At 32.9% G+C, this 16,326-nt stretch overlaps 1 protein-coding gene across 1 annotated transcript in view; it reads right to left on the minus strand.

Annotated features, from left to right (window-relative positions):
• Window positions 1-5,623: 5,623 nt before the first annotated feature.
• CCDC186 (coiled-coil domain containing 186) overlaps window positions 5,624-16,326 on the minus strand; it is a 38,108-nt gene continuing 27,405 nt past the window's right edge. The window contains exons 12-15 of the mRNA XM_044662581.1: window positions 15,095-15,175; window positions 8,978-9,188; window positions 7,258-7,477; window positions 5,624-5,790 (exon numbers count right to left, since the gene is read on the minus strand). Of these exons, the coding sequence (XP_044518516.1) occupies window positions 5,707-5,790; window positions 7,258-7,477; window positions 8,978-9,188; window positions 15,095-15,175 (596 nt within the window). The 3' untranslated portion in view covers window positions 5,624-5,706. The remainder of the gene's footprint in view (window positions 5,791-7,257; window positions 7,478-8,977; window positions 9,189-15,094; window positions 15,176-16,326) is intronic.

The raw sequence follows: 16,326 nt of genomic DNA on the forward strand, positions 1-16,326 counted from the left end.
AAAAGAGAATACTGTCATGAGAGCGAGGGAGAACATATCTAGGACAAAAGGGAGATCAACAGTGTCAAAAGTTTCAGAGAAATCAAGAAAGATGAGAATTGAAAAAAAGGTCATCAGATTTAACAATTAAATCATGGGTAACCTCAGAGAGGGCAATTTCAGAAAAGAGTGGGGCCAGAAGCCAGATCACAAGAGGATGAAGAGTAAGAGTTGAGGAATTACAGGCAAAGAGCATAGAGGGCTTTTTCTAGCAGTCTCACTGTGAAAGGGAAGAAAGATATGTGACAATAACTTGAGAGGATGGCCAGGTCAAATGAAAGTTTTTTTAAAAGATAGGGAGATCTGGGAATCTTTGTAGGCAGCAGGGAAAGAGAGTACATAATAGGCTGAAGATGACAGAGATGGAATGATCAAAGAAGCAAGGCGATGGGTCCAAAAGCACAAATAGAGAGGGGGTTGGCCTTAACAAGGAAAGTTACCTCTTCATCAGATACTAGGGCAAAAAAGAGAAAAGAATAGAGGATGTCAAGAGAGTTTGAGGTATAAAATAGGGGAAAAAAAGAAGATCGTAATGGATGGCTTCTATTTCCTTGGTAAAGTAGGAGGAGAGATACACTACAGAGAGAGGGGGAGGGAAGTCTGGTTTGGGGGTCTTAAAGAGTAAAAAGTCTGAAACAGTCACTATGGGGACTGTAACAGATATAAACGGGGAAGATTGCACCAGTGAGTAGTCAGTGTGACTAGAGCACAAATTTGTCATGGGCCCAGTCAGCGTAACTATGTGACTGAGTCACACTTGAAAAGGAAATAAAACAAAATAAGCTATCTCATTAATCTTTCCGGTTTCCTGAACATGATGATTTCAGGAAAGGATTCTTCTTCCATAATGAACATACTGATTTGAGTACTCTGTATACTTTAAGTACATCAAGACTGTTAAAAAATAGTGGAAAGCAAAACTTTGTGTGGTATGCCTATTACATGTCATCTTGGTAGAATTAATCTACATCATGTTTCTTACTATCAAATACATTAGTTCTTTTTTCTTAAAGTTAGATTTAGAAAAATAATTCTTCAGAAACTATATAATTAGCTCCAACAAAAATATGCATGTGCTTATTATAAAATTCAAAAGTGTTTTGAAAATCAGCATTTGACCATTTTATTAATTTTGAAGTACAGCTTGACCATAGTGTAGAAATTTACTTATTTCTCACTGTCACTGACAATGAGAGCTTTGAGGAGATCTGAATCTGTGACCTTGGGCAAATTATATAACCTCTTTGAAAATTATATAACCTCTTTGAGCCTTCGTTTTCTCACCTATAAAATGAGGAAGTTGGACTTGGTGGTCTCTAAGGATCCTTTTGGCTATTTTCAAAGAGGGAAATTTTTAAGTAAGAGAAGGAGAATATTTCAAGCCTGGTAAAAAAATCATTTTCAGGAAATGTGAGTCAACCTTGAAGACAAGGTTTTGAAGAGCTATCAAATAGGAGTAGATGTAAAGAAGGAGTCAAGATGCCATTAAATTACAGTATGCAGAGGTTTTCTTTTTAATAGTACAATATATACAATGGAACTTTTGATGAGTTCTTTAAAAACTTCATTTATACAGAATCATATCTACAAAATTAACATTTTAATGAAATCAAAGAGACTATTATGCACATACCCAGAAATATAAACAAATTTCACTTCAGACAGATGGACACAGAAATTTTTTTAAAACTTTCCATTCTGGAATAAAAATACATCTTCACTATACAACTATACCATCATTTAATCATTTTGTTCAAAAATCTTCATATTTGGAGACATTTTCAATTAATTATCTCTTTTGAAATTCTGGTTAATAGTGCCACCAACTGGCAATAAAGATTTTTAAAAAAACAGTGTTCTTAAGTGTCAAAAGGATTTTATTTTTAAGGTTCCTGGGGAAAAAACCTCACAAATCACTAGAGCCAATATGCACAAGAACAGGAAAACACAATGAATGAAAAGATGGCCTATAAAAGATTTTCACCAGGGTGCCATGGAGTATTTAAAATATTAATGTAGTCTAAAGGTTTTGTTCTGCTAAATCTAGTTTTAAATTCATGTGTAAAACTTTGCAGGAAGAAATGAATTTAAACATACTGCAAAAGGAATTTATATATTTTTTTTGCTTAAGAAACTGACATGGTATTTCAACATAATTAGATGCATTTGTCAGTAATACCAGTTGGCATTAGTAATCTAAAAACATTACTAGAAAGTCAAAGCCATATGTTATAAGAGTTTTTTTAAAGGAAAAAATAAATAAGTATCAAAGTCTGGTTAATGCTGAAAAATCTGTAGAACCATAGCAATCTCTTTCAGTAAGACAAAGCATTCCTCAAAAAAAAAAAAAAAAAAAAAAAAAGAATAATTTATTCAGAACATCATTGGGCCATTGAACTATACACATGCCTAACATTTCCCTAACCTGTTACAAAGAGCCATGTTATCTATAACAGATATCCTTAGAACTGATTTTCTGAAAATATAAAACTAAATTGGTATCTTTGGTTATTTTCTATCAATCCCTTGGCTTGATCACTTTGATAGAACTGAATTATACAGTAACTACCCTTGAAATGACTTCTAAAAATTGGATATCCTAAAGCTGTTTGCATGAATTGCATTGCATTCATCAAGGACCTCACCCCATGGTTAAAAATCATTACATATTTAAAATAATAATATTTGTTCATATGTGATCCTATAACAAATCTATGAATATAAATGCACACACTAAAAACTTCCAAACTGCACAAGATTATGTAATAAGGGGAAAAAAATTATTCCTCACATTTGCGCAGCAGAGAAAAAGACATTGCTTAATTAGAGAAATCATTCAAAAACTACCCTTCTTTTTCCCTGATGCTAAATTTTCCATTTATAATTCTTTTAAAAAAAAAAACTGGCTGAAGGGTTAAGAGTTGAATTACTATGAGAAAACTGTCAATAATTTTTAATACTTATATTCACTTTTCAAGATGTGATAACTTGTACATTTGCTATTCCCCACTATCCAGAGAACCTAAAATACTGATACCTATCCAAAGATGCCAATAATGTATTGGGTCTTTAATGAGTATTTTTTTTTTAAAGCATATAATACGTGTTATTTTTCCAGGTCTCTGGACTACCTTTCCCTCCTTGTTTTCTCCCATATATTTTAAATAACAAGAGTCTATACAAATACTACTGGATCTGTTTACACAAGGTACTAGGTATAATCTACTGTGTTCTCTATACAGCTAGGTATCTATCTGGAGAATCTGGATTTTTGTATGCCCTAATTTTTCTCAGTCCCAATCCAGATATATAAGGCTGTAGTGTATATCATTTTAAAAGAAAAAGTAAAATATTTTCTTCAAAGGATTTCTACAATGTCTTGCATTTATATTAGAAATAAGAATATGATCAACACACTTTCTAATGGCTTTATTCCAAAAACTAACTTCCTAGTAAAGATTTATTCAAATGGACATGGGCAGACATAAATACTGCAATAATTCATTTCCATCTCTGATAAATGTAGAATTTTTAAAAGTTTATCTAAAATAGTACATAATGGATACATAATTATCTTGGCCTCCTGGATTATAGTTCATAGATGGAGAAAAACTAAAATTGTAAACTCATAGATACAATTATATGACGAATCAAGCATGGTTTGGTTATACAGGAGTGAAAATCTGGCTATAGTAAGCAGCCACTAGGAATGTCAATGAAGGCCTAAAATAATTGGGGGGAAAAGGCAGGTATGATTGCACTTACCCTATAAGGTTATTCATTTTTTACTTTTATAAATTACACATATGAAAAATAAGACACATTATGGTATATCAATACTAATTCTCAGCTAACAAACAATCTTCACTGAATTTAATTTTATGAATTTCTGAATGGGATTTCGGAATGAGATGTATATGAACTAAGTGTATAGAAAATACAAGCTGTACCACAGAAATTAAACATTTAAATTATTATCCTTATTTAGCACATTTCTTTTTGTAACATTGTCAAATAGTAAGTAGTATTTTTAAAACAAATTAGAGGGATGTTACTATGATGGATCCTCCTCTAGAGTTCAATTTTCTTAAAACAAAAAAACTTTCAAAAGCAATAACCAGACACTACAGGGATCCATTTCCCTTTAAAAATTTTTGAATTAAACAAAAACTAATCACTCTGACAGTGATAACCACCAAATATTAGCCAAAGCATTGTATTCACAACAATGATCTGAAAGTAATGAAATTTGTGTGCACAAATGAATGTGAAAATTATAAGGGAAGAGGGCAAATTTAAGTAGCATCTTGACAAGAGAAAATATTCAACAAACATTGAACATTAAATGCCTATTATATGCAAAGCACTGATGAGGCAATAGAAGAAAAACAGAGATAAAAAATGATCCCTGTCCTAATGGAATTTATGTAAGAATTACTATTGATACTGCTCAGAAAAATGAAGTACACATTTTAAATAAATATAGTAAAATCTCTCAATAGGTATATGCATTTGGCTCTAAAAATCCTTTGGTTACACATAGGTGATTATGTGTTTTAAACAAAAATATAATAATTTTTGAGAAATGATGCTATAATTTACAGAATAAAATGGACCTACCAAGGCAAAGGAAGAGGATACAAATAAAATGTCTTGACAAAACATATCAATGCTGTTTTTTCCTTGCGACTTGGATTCTAAACACTATTACATTTTTTTCTTCTTATAGGAATATACATGTATCATGGCTTCTAAAACAGAGCCTATTGTTCTAATGACTGGTAAAATTTTAAAATTTGAATTTAAATCAATGAAAATTTTCTAAAGACATACTACGGGGAATCAGTTTTATGGAAATGAATTCTAGGAAATCATTTAGCTATCAACCTAAAAATATGTGTGAAAATGAGAAGTATTTAAATACAACGCACCATGCATGGGTACTATAAAAAAAGTATCTAATTGTAGGAAAAGCTTAATGTCCAAACCAGACACTGAAAAAAATGAATATTTGAACTTCTCTCTGGATACTACACACATTACCACTAGCTAACTTTTCCACTCCACTTCAAATATCAATTTCAAAATTAAGTCACAAAACCAAATGCATATCCTACCACACATGGCAAAATGTAATGAAAATTTCAAAGTTAATGTAGTATAGTTATTTGTGTTCAGCTTATTTTAGAGTAAGAAAGTGCATATTAATGAATGGTTTTTAATGTCTGTCTTTTCATGCATATTTTTAAAAGGCTGAATCACCTTTTATTATATAAGGCATGTTAATGGGAAGAGAGATGGAAAAATAGTGTTTGAAAGCCCTTATAGTATTTTTCAGCATCTGATATGACTATTAGCAAATTAAACAATCTTTTTAAAAAATTCATCATTAATAGAATGTTATATTCCACAGTCAAGCAATTAAAATCTTGAAGCTTACGCTACTTACAGTACACGCAGCAATTCATTCAAATGGTCAGAGAATAGCTTTCTGGAAGGATGGGTCATATCAAAAAGTTCAATTATGACAAATTTGTATTGAACAGGCAAAAACATACTTTCACTGATTGACACAAAAATCATAAGAAAAACTTCAAAACGCCACCGATGTCTGTAGCACCTGTTCCTTCTGCAGCTTTTGTCTGTTCACTGTGCAAGAATTTTCTGTTATGTTTGCTTCATCCTTTGTTCTAGTTCATGCTGGTGTTTAATAAGACGTTCTATTTCTGTTCCTAGTGTTTGTAGATTTTCCTTTTATTTTTAGTTTATTAAAATGGAAGAAAAAAACAAGAAATGTTAACTCATACAAATAAAGGATTCACATCCAAATTTTTTCTTCTTATAAGCTTATTAACAAAGTATATTTATTTCTGTCTGAACCCTAAGCATGATTTTGTTTTAAGAACTAGGGAAATACTGTGTGCTTAGGCTTGCTGCCTTTTAGCAGTGAGTTATAATGAATACCATGGCCCTTCTTGCTCTTTAAAGGGATCATCTTGCTGGGAACTCAAGAAAAGGATAAAATCACCTGCTGCAAAAACAAATATGATGGAAAGAAATTTTTTTAATGAAGCTGAATACTAGTTAAGTATAATGACTAATCTTGGCCCCAGAGAAGAGTTGAAGAAAATAAGATTCCTCCCTTCTTTGCAAAGAATAAACAAGCCATTTGGACCTACTTTACAATTGCATGAGATATGAGTAAGCAAGACAAGAGGGCGCATGAGGAATGAAGAGGACACAGGCGACAATGCTGCAGAATGAGTTGAAGGAAATAGGGATTATTATCCTGGATAAGACTTTCAGACTGTCTTTACATATTAAAAGACTTTTTTTTTTTTTTTCATATGGAAGAGTCTAGACTTGTTCTACTTGGCCCCAAAGGCAGAACAGAAAATAATGTGTGGAAGTTGCTGAGAGGCACATTTATGCTAGATGTAAGAAAAAATTCCTATCACTTAGAACTGTCCAAAAGTAATGGACTAACTACCTTGGGGACAGAGATGATAATGGGGCTTCCATCACTGGGGACCATCAAATAGTGGATGACCACCTGTGAGAAATGTAAAGGTGACATATTCAACTAAAGGGTAGACTAGGTGGCCTCTGAGGTTCCTTCCCAGTCTAAGATACTATGAATACTCAGTTGAACATTTATTAAGTGCCAATTGCATACCAGGCACTGTGCTAAGCACCAGAAATACAAAAAGAGGCAAAAGACAGTCTCTACCCTCAAGAAGCTTGCAAATTAATAGAAATTCTATGATTCTATGGTTTCCATTTTGTCACCAAGTCTTATTCCTTCAAAATATCTCTGAGCTTTGGAGCATATAATGTTTTGTTATAATCATTAACATTAATTTTAGTACTTAATAAGTAATAGCTGACCAAGCTGAAGATTAGAATCTACCCACAGTAAAACAAAATCCAAAAGTAATAAAACTTCCAAATAAAGTAGAAAATTTTGCCTATAATCTCTTTTATAATAGCTAAACTGATTTCTTTTTCTCTAAATTATGTTATAATGTTATTTTTCACCTTGTTAAAATAAAGTGTTTTTCAAAAATGTGAAAGCATGAGGGAGAAAAATACAACTTAAAATGAATTTTTATCCTCTGATATAAAAGGCTAGATTACTTAAGTAATCTACCAGTAGGTAGGTTGTAGGGGCAGCATATTTTATGTTTATTGGATAAAAATTATGAAAAATATCAATACCTTCAAAGTAATATTTTTTAGTAATGTATCCTCCAAAACAGCTTGCAATTTTCGATTGATCTCCAAAGAGAGTTCTAATGTCAGCCCGCTGTCAGCTGGATGGGAAGTATATAAGGATGCCATGATGCCTCCTCGTCTACTCAAATGGACCTTGTTAAAATCAGATGCTTCCGATGACAGTGTGCCTGCTTCTTCTCGTAAGATATAACTCTGAATTATTCTGAGAGGAAAAAAGTTATTATAGATGCATCCTTGACAGCTTAAAAATGTATGAAATTATAGTCAGTCTTCATGTACCACTTTAAGATTTGCAGGCACTCTTCACAACAACCCTGGGAAGTGGGTATTACTACTATTTCTACTTTTACAGATGAGGAAACTGAGGCTGATAGGTTAATTGACTTGCCCAGGATCACACAGCTAAGTAAGTATATGAGGCAGGACTCTCATCTACATCCTGATTCTAAGTCCAACACTGTGCCATCAACTAGCTGTGTCAAAAATGAAAATCTTTTAGATTCTTTACTGAAAGTATAGGCTTATATATTATTTCCTTTTACACATTCTATAATCCAATAAAACTAGTCCTCTTGATGTTCCTTGATGTCCCATGACATTCTATCATGTCTTTGCCCAGTCACTTTCTATGAATGAAATGCCCTCTTTGCTGACCTCAGCCTCTTAGAATCCCTAATTTCACTGTAAGTTCAGCTCAAATTCTGCCTCCTATATAAGGCCTTTCCTTATCCTCCCAGATGTTAATGTCTCTTTCCAAAAACACTTAGTATTTGTTTTGCAAATAAAGAGATCTTCCCCAAAAGAATATAAGCTCTTTAAGGGCAGAGATTCTTTTTTTTTCTTTGCATCCCAAGAGCTGAGCACAGCATTTCACACATAGTCAGCACTACATAAGGGCTTGTAGAAGTATATCAGAACATTAAGAAAGGTTCTATATTTAGTGGCAGTTTAAAAGTGGAAAGATCATCTAAATAGCAGTTGAGTATTTCAACCCTACTTCCACCTTTTGCTTAGCCTTTTTTTATATACCTGTTTCCTCTTTTCTACAGAATAAGGAAGATATGCTTTGAGGAAAGAATGTGATATAAGATTTTTTGTAGTTACGATGTGCTATAAAAGAAAACTTATCTTCATCTGACACAATTTTTACTGTTACAATGCATTTTAGACAACTTAGAATATTTCAATTTTCTTCAACTATTCCAAAATGCTTTTAGTAATTCCTGTTGCCCAGTTAGCGAAATATCTTCATTTAGATTATAAATCATTAACATAACATTGTATGATAATGCTAATCCCTAATAGAATGGCAAAGTTCTAATTTTCCTGACTTTTACATCTGAAACTATATTTTACTCTATTTCTTTCAAAATGAGTATAAATGCCATAACCTAAAATGTATGGCTAACTTGATAAAGTTACTATTTGGGAAGGAAAATTTTATTACTCTGGCTCTGACTTAGCATGAAAATATCTGTGTTTACTATAATATAATATGTATATTAAAGGAACAAGCCAAGTTGTTCTAGAAATTGCTTATAAATCTAAAGTTAATATTATTTGTATTTTAGAATGAAGAAGTAGGACCTAAAAACTGTTGGAGCACAAAGCTGTAGATTACTACTTAATTTTATCAAATTTCGTGTGCAAAATGTCTCCTCTTATCATATTATTTTAAAGAATATAAAACCATAAGACATACTTGGTTTTTTTCCTAATTTCTTCTACCAATTGCTTTATATGATCTTCCATAAATTCAATCTTTTCATTTTTCCGGGCATGAGCTTTCTGCAGCCTTACTATCCTCTCAATCAGCATAGTCTTGTCCACTTCTGGAAAGTTATCCACAGCCACAGAAGAGCCCATATTTTCTGGTGATCGATCTTCTGTACTGCTTCGAGCATTCAGGGACCCTGAGGCAAAAAAGAAGTTCAGGAATGGGTCTTGTTTAATATCATCTTTTACATCATTATTTCTTATTTCCATTTCATTTTAAAATTTTCACTTAATATAACTTAACCTTGCTAGAAGAATTCTAGTTGGTAATGACTAAACATGGTCGGTCCTTTAGTTCAAGGATCAGAGAAAAATAAAAAAATATTAAAAAACCTTTTAAGATGTCACTGTGGGAATGGGAATACAAAAGCAATTATTAGAGACTCAAGGGAAAAAAAAACAAGTTCCAATTAATACAAAAGATGAACCACTTTCTAGTAATTATTAATTTAATTCAACAAAGATTTACTAAACATCTACTATGTGCAACTATGCTAAGGGGAGGGATCAAAAGACAAAATTATTAACTGGACCAGTAATGGCGAATCTTTTAAAGACCTTAGGGACCAAGGGTCCAAACTGCAACCCTCCCTTTGCATATGAGCCCCCACCTTACCCCAGACAGAGGAGGGAGGAAGTACTCCCATTGGGCTGCTGTGCAAGTGATGAGATAAAAGTCCTCAGGTGTGCATGGAGAGAGAGAGGGATGGGAGCAGTACCCTCCAGCATGCTCTGGCATGCATGCCATATGTTCACCAATACAGAACTAGGAGAATCAAGAAAGACCTCTTGTAGTAAATGGAATCTAAGCTATGCTCTGAAGAAAGTATGAAATTCTACAAGGCAGAAGTGAAGAATGTGTGTATTCTAGACAAAAGAAAACTTGTCTAAAGGCACAGAGGAAAGTGATGCAATGTCAAGAGTAAAGAATTCAGAGTAAGATGATGGAATAGAAGCAAGAACATACCTGAGCTCCTCCAAACTGCCCCCCAAACAACTTTAAAATAACACCTCAAATCAAATTTTGGAGCAGCAGAACCAACAAAATAAAAGGGATGAAACAATTTTCCCGCTTAAAGCAACTTAGGAAGTTGGCAGAAAAGGTCTGTCTCACCTGGGGGTGGCTGGCATTGTCAGAAACAGCAGCTTTAAGAGCTTTCAATCCACAGAATGATAGTCATACAACTGGTCAGAAAGAGATTACAAGGAATCCCTCAGCTGGCACAAGGTGCAGAACCCTATTGCACTGTGCAAACACACTGGGCTGTGGCTCCAAGATGAGGAGTACACTAGTATTTGTGGCCTCAGGGGAGCAAGAGCCCTGGCCACAGCTGCAAGGCAGAGAAGTACATTTTTGTGGTTGCTCATAATAGATATGGGGTCCTGATCTCAGATCCAAGGCAGAAAGAAATACTAATATTTGTAGTTGCCAGAGGGCAGGGGCCCTGAATCACAATTCAAGGGATAAAAGAAGCACTTGCACTTGTGGCTACAAGGAAATAAGGCCCCTTCCTAGGTAAAGACAAGGGTACAGGCCAAAAAAGCCAACCACAACTCTCCTTGGATCATACCACCTTGGGAGAACAGAAAACTTGCAGACCTTCAGAACTAGCTCTGAAAACAACAGCTCAAAAAATCCTAAGCTTGGGACAAGTGTCCCATCCACTCCAGTGATCCAACTTTAACATAAAGTTAAAAATCAAGAAATAGGCTGAGGAAATGAGCAAACCATAAACAAGAACCTAACCAAAATATATTATGGTGACACAAAAGATCAAGACATAAATTTAGAAGAAGACAATAATGTCAAAGCAGCTACAAGCAAAGCCTCAAAGAAAAATTAGTCATGAACTGGACATGAGGCTTTATTCCTAGAAGAGTTTAGAAAGGGTTTTAAAAATCAAGAGGTAGAGGAAAAAATTGGGAAAATTCAAGAAAATTATGAAAAGGGAATCAACAGGTTGGTAAAATGGGAACAAAAAATACTGAAGAAAATAACACCGTAAAAAACAGAATTTGCTCAATTGCCAAAGAGGCACAAAAAATTCACTGAAGTGAAGAACTCTTTATCTAGCCAAAAGGAAAAATGGAATAAGATGGTCAAAAATTCAATGAAGAAAAGAACTTTTTAAAAAGCAGAACTGGACAATGGAAAAAAAGGTACAAAAATCACTGAAGAAAATAATATCTTAAAATTTTGAATTGGAAAATGGAAGCTATTGATTTTATGAGATATCAAGTAACAATAAAAAAATCAAAAGAATGAAAAAATAGAACAGGAAATATCTCACTAGAAAAACAACTGACCTGGAAAATAGATTAAGGAGAGATAATTTAAGAATTATTGGATTACTGGAATACTATACATCATTTTACAAGAAATCATGAAGGAAAACTGCCCTGAGAGCCTAATACAGAGGATAGAATAGAAACTGAAAGAATCCACTGATCACTTCTCAAAAAAAAATCACAATGAAAACTCCCAGGAATGAAAAATTCCAGCCAAATTCTAAAGCATCCAGGTCAAGGAGAAAATACTATAAGCAGCCATATCATAGCAATATCATGATCTCTGACAAAGGAAAAGCAAAAATAGACCTAATTAAAAGAGATAAGCAGGAAAAACATATCTTGCTAAAAGGTACAATGAAGTAATATCATTACTAAACATAAATGCATCAAATGACATAGCATCCAAATTCCTAAAAGGAAAAGTTAAATTAAGGAGGAAGACTATAAAACTATATTAATGGGGGACCTCAACTTTCCCCTCTCGGAACTAGATAAATCTAACCAAAAAATAAAAAAGAAAGAAGGAAATGAACAGAATTTTAGACCTGATAGATCTCTGGAAAAATTTTATGAGCACAGAAAAAAACTACATTTTTCTCATCTGTACATGACTCTTTCACAAAAATTGACCATGTTCTAGGGCATAAAAACTTCAAAACCAAATACATTAAAGTAGAAATAGCAATACATCCTTTTTTAGATCATAATGTAATATAAATCACATTTAATAAAGGGATGTGGAAACATAGATTAAAAATTAATTGGGGGGGCAGCTGGGTAGCTCAGTGGATTGAGAGTCAGGCCTAGAGACAAGAGGTCCTAGGTTCAAATCCAGCCTCAGACACTTTCCAGCTGTGTGACCCTGGGCAAGTCACTTGATCCCCATTGCCCACCCTTACCACTCTTCCACCTAGGAGCCAACACACAAAAGTTAAGGGTTTAAAAAAAATTAATTAGGGAAAAATTGGAAATTAAATAAACGAATCCTAAAGAATGAGTGGAAAATTAACTGGAAAATAAATAATGTAATCCTAACATACAAACAATAGAAATAATAATTTGATTTAAGAGAATGACAACAAGACAGCATAACAAAAATTATGTGGTGAACCCAAAACAGCATGTAGGTGAAATTTTATATCTCTAAACCCTAACATCAATAAAAATAGAGGAAGCAGATCAATTAATTGGGTATGCAACTAAAAAAAAAAAAAAAAAAAAACAGAAAAAATTTTAATTCCCAGTTAAACACAAAATTGGAAATCCTGAAAGAAAAAAAAGAGTGATTAATAACATTCAAAGAGAACCATTGAACTGATAGGTAACTAATTCTATGAGATATAAGTAACCTAGCTAAGAGACAATCCTGAGATGCTTACCCTCCCACCATATCTCCAGATTGAGACCCTCAAGCTACAAGTGTCTCTAAATTTAAAGGCTCATCTCAACAGACTTTTGGTCTCATGCCAGCTCATGTCACCCCTGCATTCTGTATTACAACTCAGTAACTTTCAACTATACTGGTCCAAAATGGCTTCTTGCAAAAGTATTTACAATGGATGAAAGAGATGTAGTGGAGGTGGAATGGACAAGATTTGGCAACTGGTTAGATATGGTAGGTATTAGAGAGGGAAGAATCAAGGGTGACTAACGTTTTGAACTTGGTATCTGGAATATTAGTTATGCTATCAACAGAAATGGGACAGTTAGATAAGGAATGACTTTAGGAGAAAATGAGTTGCAATTTGAACACGTGAGTTGGGGAACACGAGTGAGTATGAGACCCTCCAGGTACAGAAAGATATCAAGCATAAAACTTATGACTCTATATAGTTTAGGGAGTCAGTTGCTTAAATAAGCCAATGGGAGCTGATGAGATCTAAAGAGAGTGTAAAGAGAAGAAAAAAGGGTCTAGTATAGAAACTTGGACGACTGCCACATTAGTGGGCAAAGGGAGGATGATAATACAAGATAGGAGTCTAAGAAAGTGCTATCAGACAAATAGGAACCCCAAAAGAGAGCAATGTCATAAAAGCCAAGGAAGGAAATAGGGTCTAAGAAGAAGATACCAAAATCTACAAAAAAATGAAGTAAAAAGCATTTCTAATGTACTGAGTTCATGCCAGGCCTAAATGCTTAGAGATACCATCTAAAGGAAAGGGAAGGAGCCAGTAAGTAAGAAATTATGATAATCATAAGAACTGTGACTTTTGCTAAAAAATAAATTTAAAAACAATGCACTGACAAATGCTAATATTTATAATAATGTTAATTATTATAAGCTATCTTTATAGCTTTTATTCATTTAAAATTTTCTTTTAAACTACAACTAATATCTGTCCTAAGAGAAGTCAATTAAAAGGCAAGAGAAAAAGCTTAACATTTAATCAATCATGTGGTTCGATGGGTATAGGTTTAGGGATTTTGACTTTAAATGATAATTCTACTGCAAATATTAATAATTTGGAAATAGGTTTTGAACAATAATACATGTCTAACCCAGTGCAATTGCTGGTCAGCTCAGGGAGGGGGGAGAGAGGAGGAGAGGGAAAGAACATGAATCATGTAACCATGGAAAAATATTCTAAATAAATAAATATTTTTAAAAAAGAAAAAAGTTTAAGAAATAAATTATGTTAAATAATGATTCTATTATAGTTCCCTTGGGCTAAGTACTAGGAAAAAAAAACTGCATAAATATATATAAAATTCCCAAATACAAAGAAAGAAGATGAGAAAATCAGTGGTTAGAATGAAAAGGGAAGATGAGAAAAGAGGATAAGACAAGAAATCTCTGAGTAAGCTTAGAATCCAAATAGTAATCAGAACTCAAGAAATACTATGATGAGCACTGAATATTGTACTGAAGCACTGTATTAAAGCTGGCTAGAGAATGGAAATTTAGGTAGCCAGGTAAGATATTAGAGTGATAGTTCAGATTAGATGACAAAGTCTAATTTGTATTGTAAACCAACAAAAACTGGTCACAGGTACAATGTAAGGAAAGACAGAGTTGGAAGATTCCTCCAAATTCATGCCAGGAACATTAGGGAGGTAGATAAATTGTCATTTATTCAGACAATAAAGCTAATGGTCATGGAGGAAAATTAAGAAATTTAGTGAAAAACTCAATGAGTTTTAGTCACATTTGTAGTAAAGAAACTGCAAACTAAGTAGATGTATTTCAGGAAATAAGATATACACATTAGAAAAGACCTAAGACTAAGCCCTGGACAAGAGGAAGAAGGGAACTGGACATACACATACTATTAATAAAGTGATTTTTAAAAAACCTATGAGTTAGGAAGAAAAAGAATGAAGACAAATTTTTTCCTTGTATCTTAACACTGGAAAACTGTCCTGAAAATTAAAACACAGAAAATTATCTACTATCTTTATATGACAAGTGATAAATCAAATTAGTATTTATATCAATATTTTATCTTCCCCCTTACTAGACAGGTTTTGATTTCAGAGAGAAGAAGGCCCCAATATATTAATATTGTTAATGTAGGTAATTAAAGAACATTTAGCAGAACACTTTCATGAATAGAATTATAAATCTATTTTTATATATTAAAGATATATTTTATATATAAAAATTATAAATTGAATTATAAATTACAAAGTACTAACTTCCAAAAATCATTTCAAAGTGAACAAACAAAAAAGCACAAATTCTCTAATTTAACATAAATTATTTCTCTTTATAATCAAGAAATGACAATTGGGATTTTTTAAAAAAATTTACCTGATGAACTAGAACGACTTCCCATGCTACTGACTTCTTTATCATAGTTACCATTCTCAATCTGATCCAATTTTCTTCGTGCTGCAGGGAGAAAGAAGAGCATTATCTGTAATAAATTTAAGCTTTATTATAACTATTAATCCCACTGTCTCATATCTGAGCAATTTAATTATCACACTCGACCAATAATTCTAGAGTGCCAACAAAGAGAAAATCATTGATACTGAATAGATAATTAAGATAAAAGTAACCACTCACTTATAAATGAAATTGCATATCTCAAATGCATTATACAGAACATATTTACATAAGAATAAATTGAGATTCTACCTATATACTGAATAGATAATTTAATATTTAAGATGGAAAATTCATTTCATTGACAGGATTTCCTTTTCAAAATTCTCTTCAAAAATTTTTGATAGTTCAATATATCCATATTTTATTGGTATAAGTATTCCTTTCTCTTTATGTAGATTTTATGATCTATTAAACTTTCTCATCCTGTGCATTTATTTTCTATGTCTTTGCAGAAATTATCCATAAAGGATCTATCTATCCTACATGCTATAGAAGCACTCCAGTAAAATTTTTTTGTCTTGATAAACTCAGCACCCACATACAGTTCACTACAGTTACTTTCGGACTGGATTGCCTCCCTTTTGGATCTTAATATTCTTGATACCAATACAACACTTGGGTTGTCTATGTGTTACTCCTTGCTCTTGCTGAGGGGCTATCCTATTCCCTCTTTTTCTCAATATATATAACTCTCATATGTATCATTCTCTACACTCAAAAATTACCACCTTCATCACTTCATGCCTACGCTTTTTGCAATAATTTTAGTAAATATCTGTGCCTACAGTATTTGACCTATACAATTCTTCATCTCTACAACTGGCCAAGTGATATTCCTAAAGCACAGATCTTGCTGTGGGTCATTCCTCTGCTCAAAATACTCCAGTATGATCCCTATCTAATCACTAGTGTTAAATGCAAACTATTGTTTGACATTTAAAGCCCTTCACAATCTGTCTCCAGAATATACCTTTTTAGTCCTATTACAAATTATTCTTCTTCACACAATCTCTATTCCATCCAAACTTGACACTTGCAGATCTGTCTCTGCAGCTTTGTACAGTCTGTCCCCCATATTCTTTTCTTTCTTCTCTTATAATCTCAAGCTTCCTTCAAAGCTCAACTTCAGTCACCTACTATCTCTCTCTAAG

The sequence above is a fragment of the Gracilinanus agilis genome, chromosome 2, assembly GCF_016433145.1.
Source record: "Gracilinanus agilis isolate LMUSP501 chromosome 2, AgileGrace, whole genome shotgun sequence".
Taxonomy (NCBI): Eukaryota; Metazoa; Chordata; class Mammalia; order Didelphimorphia; family Didelphidae; genus Gracilinanus; species Gracilinanus agilis.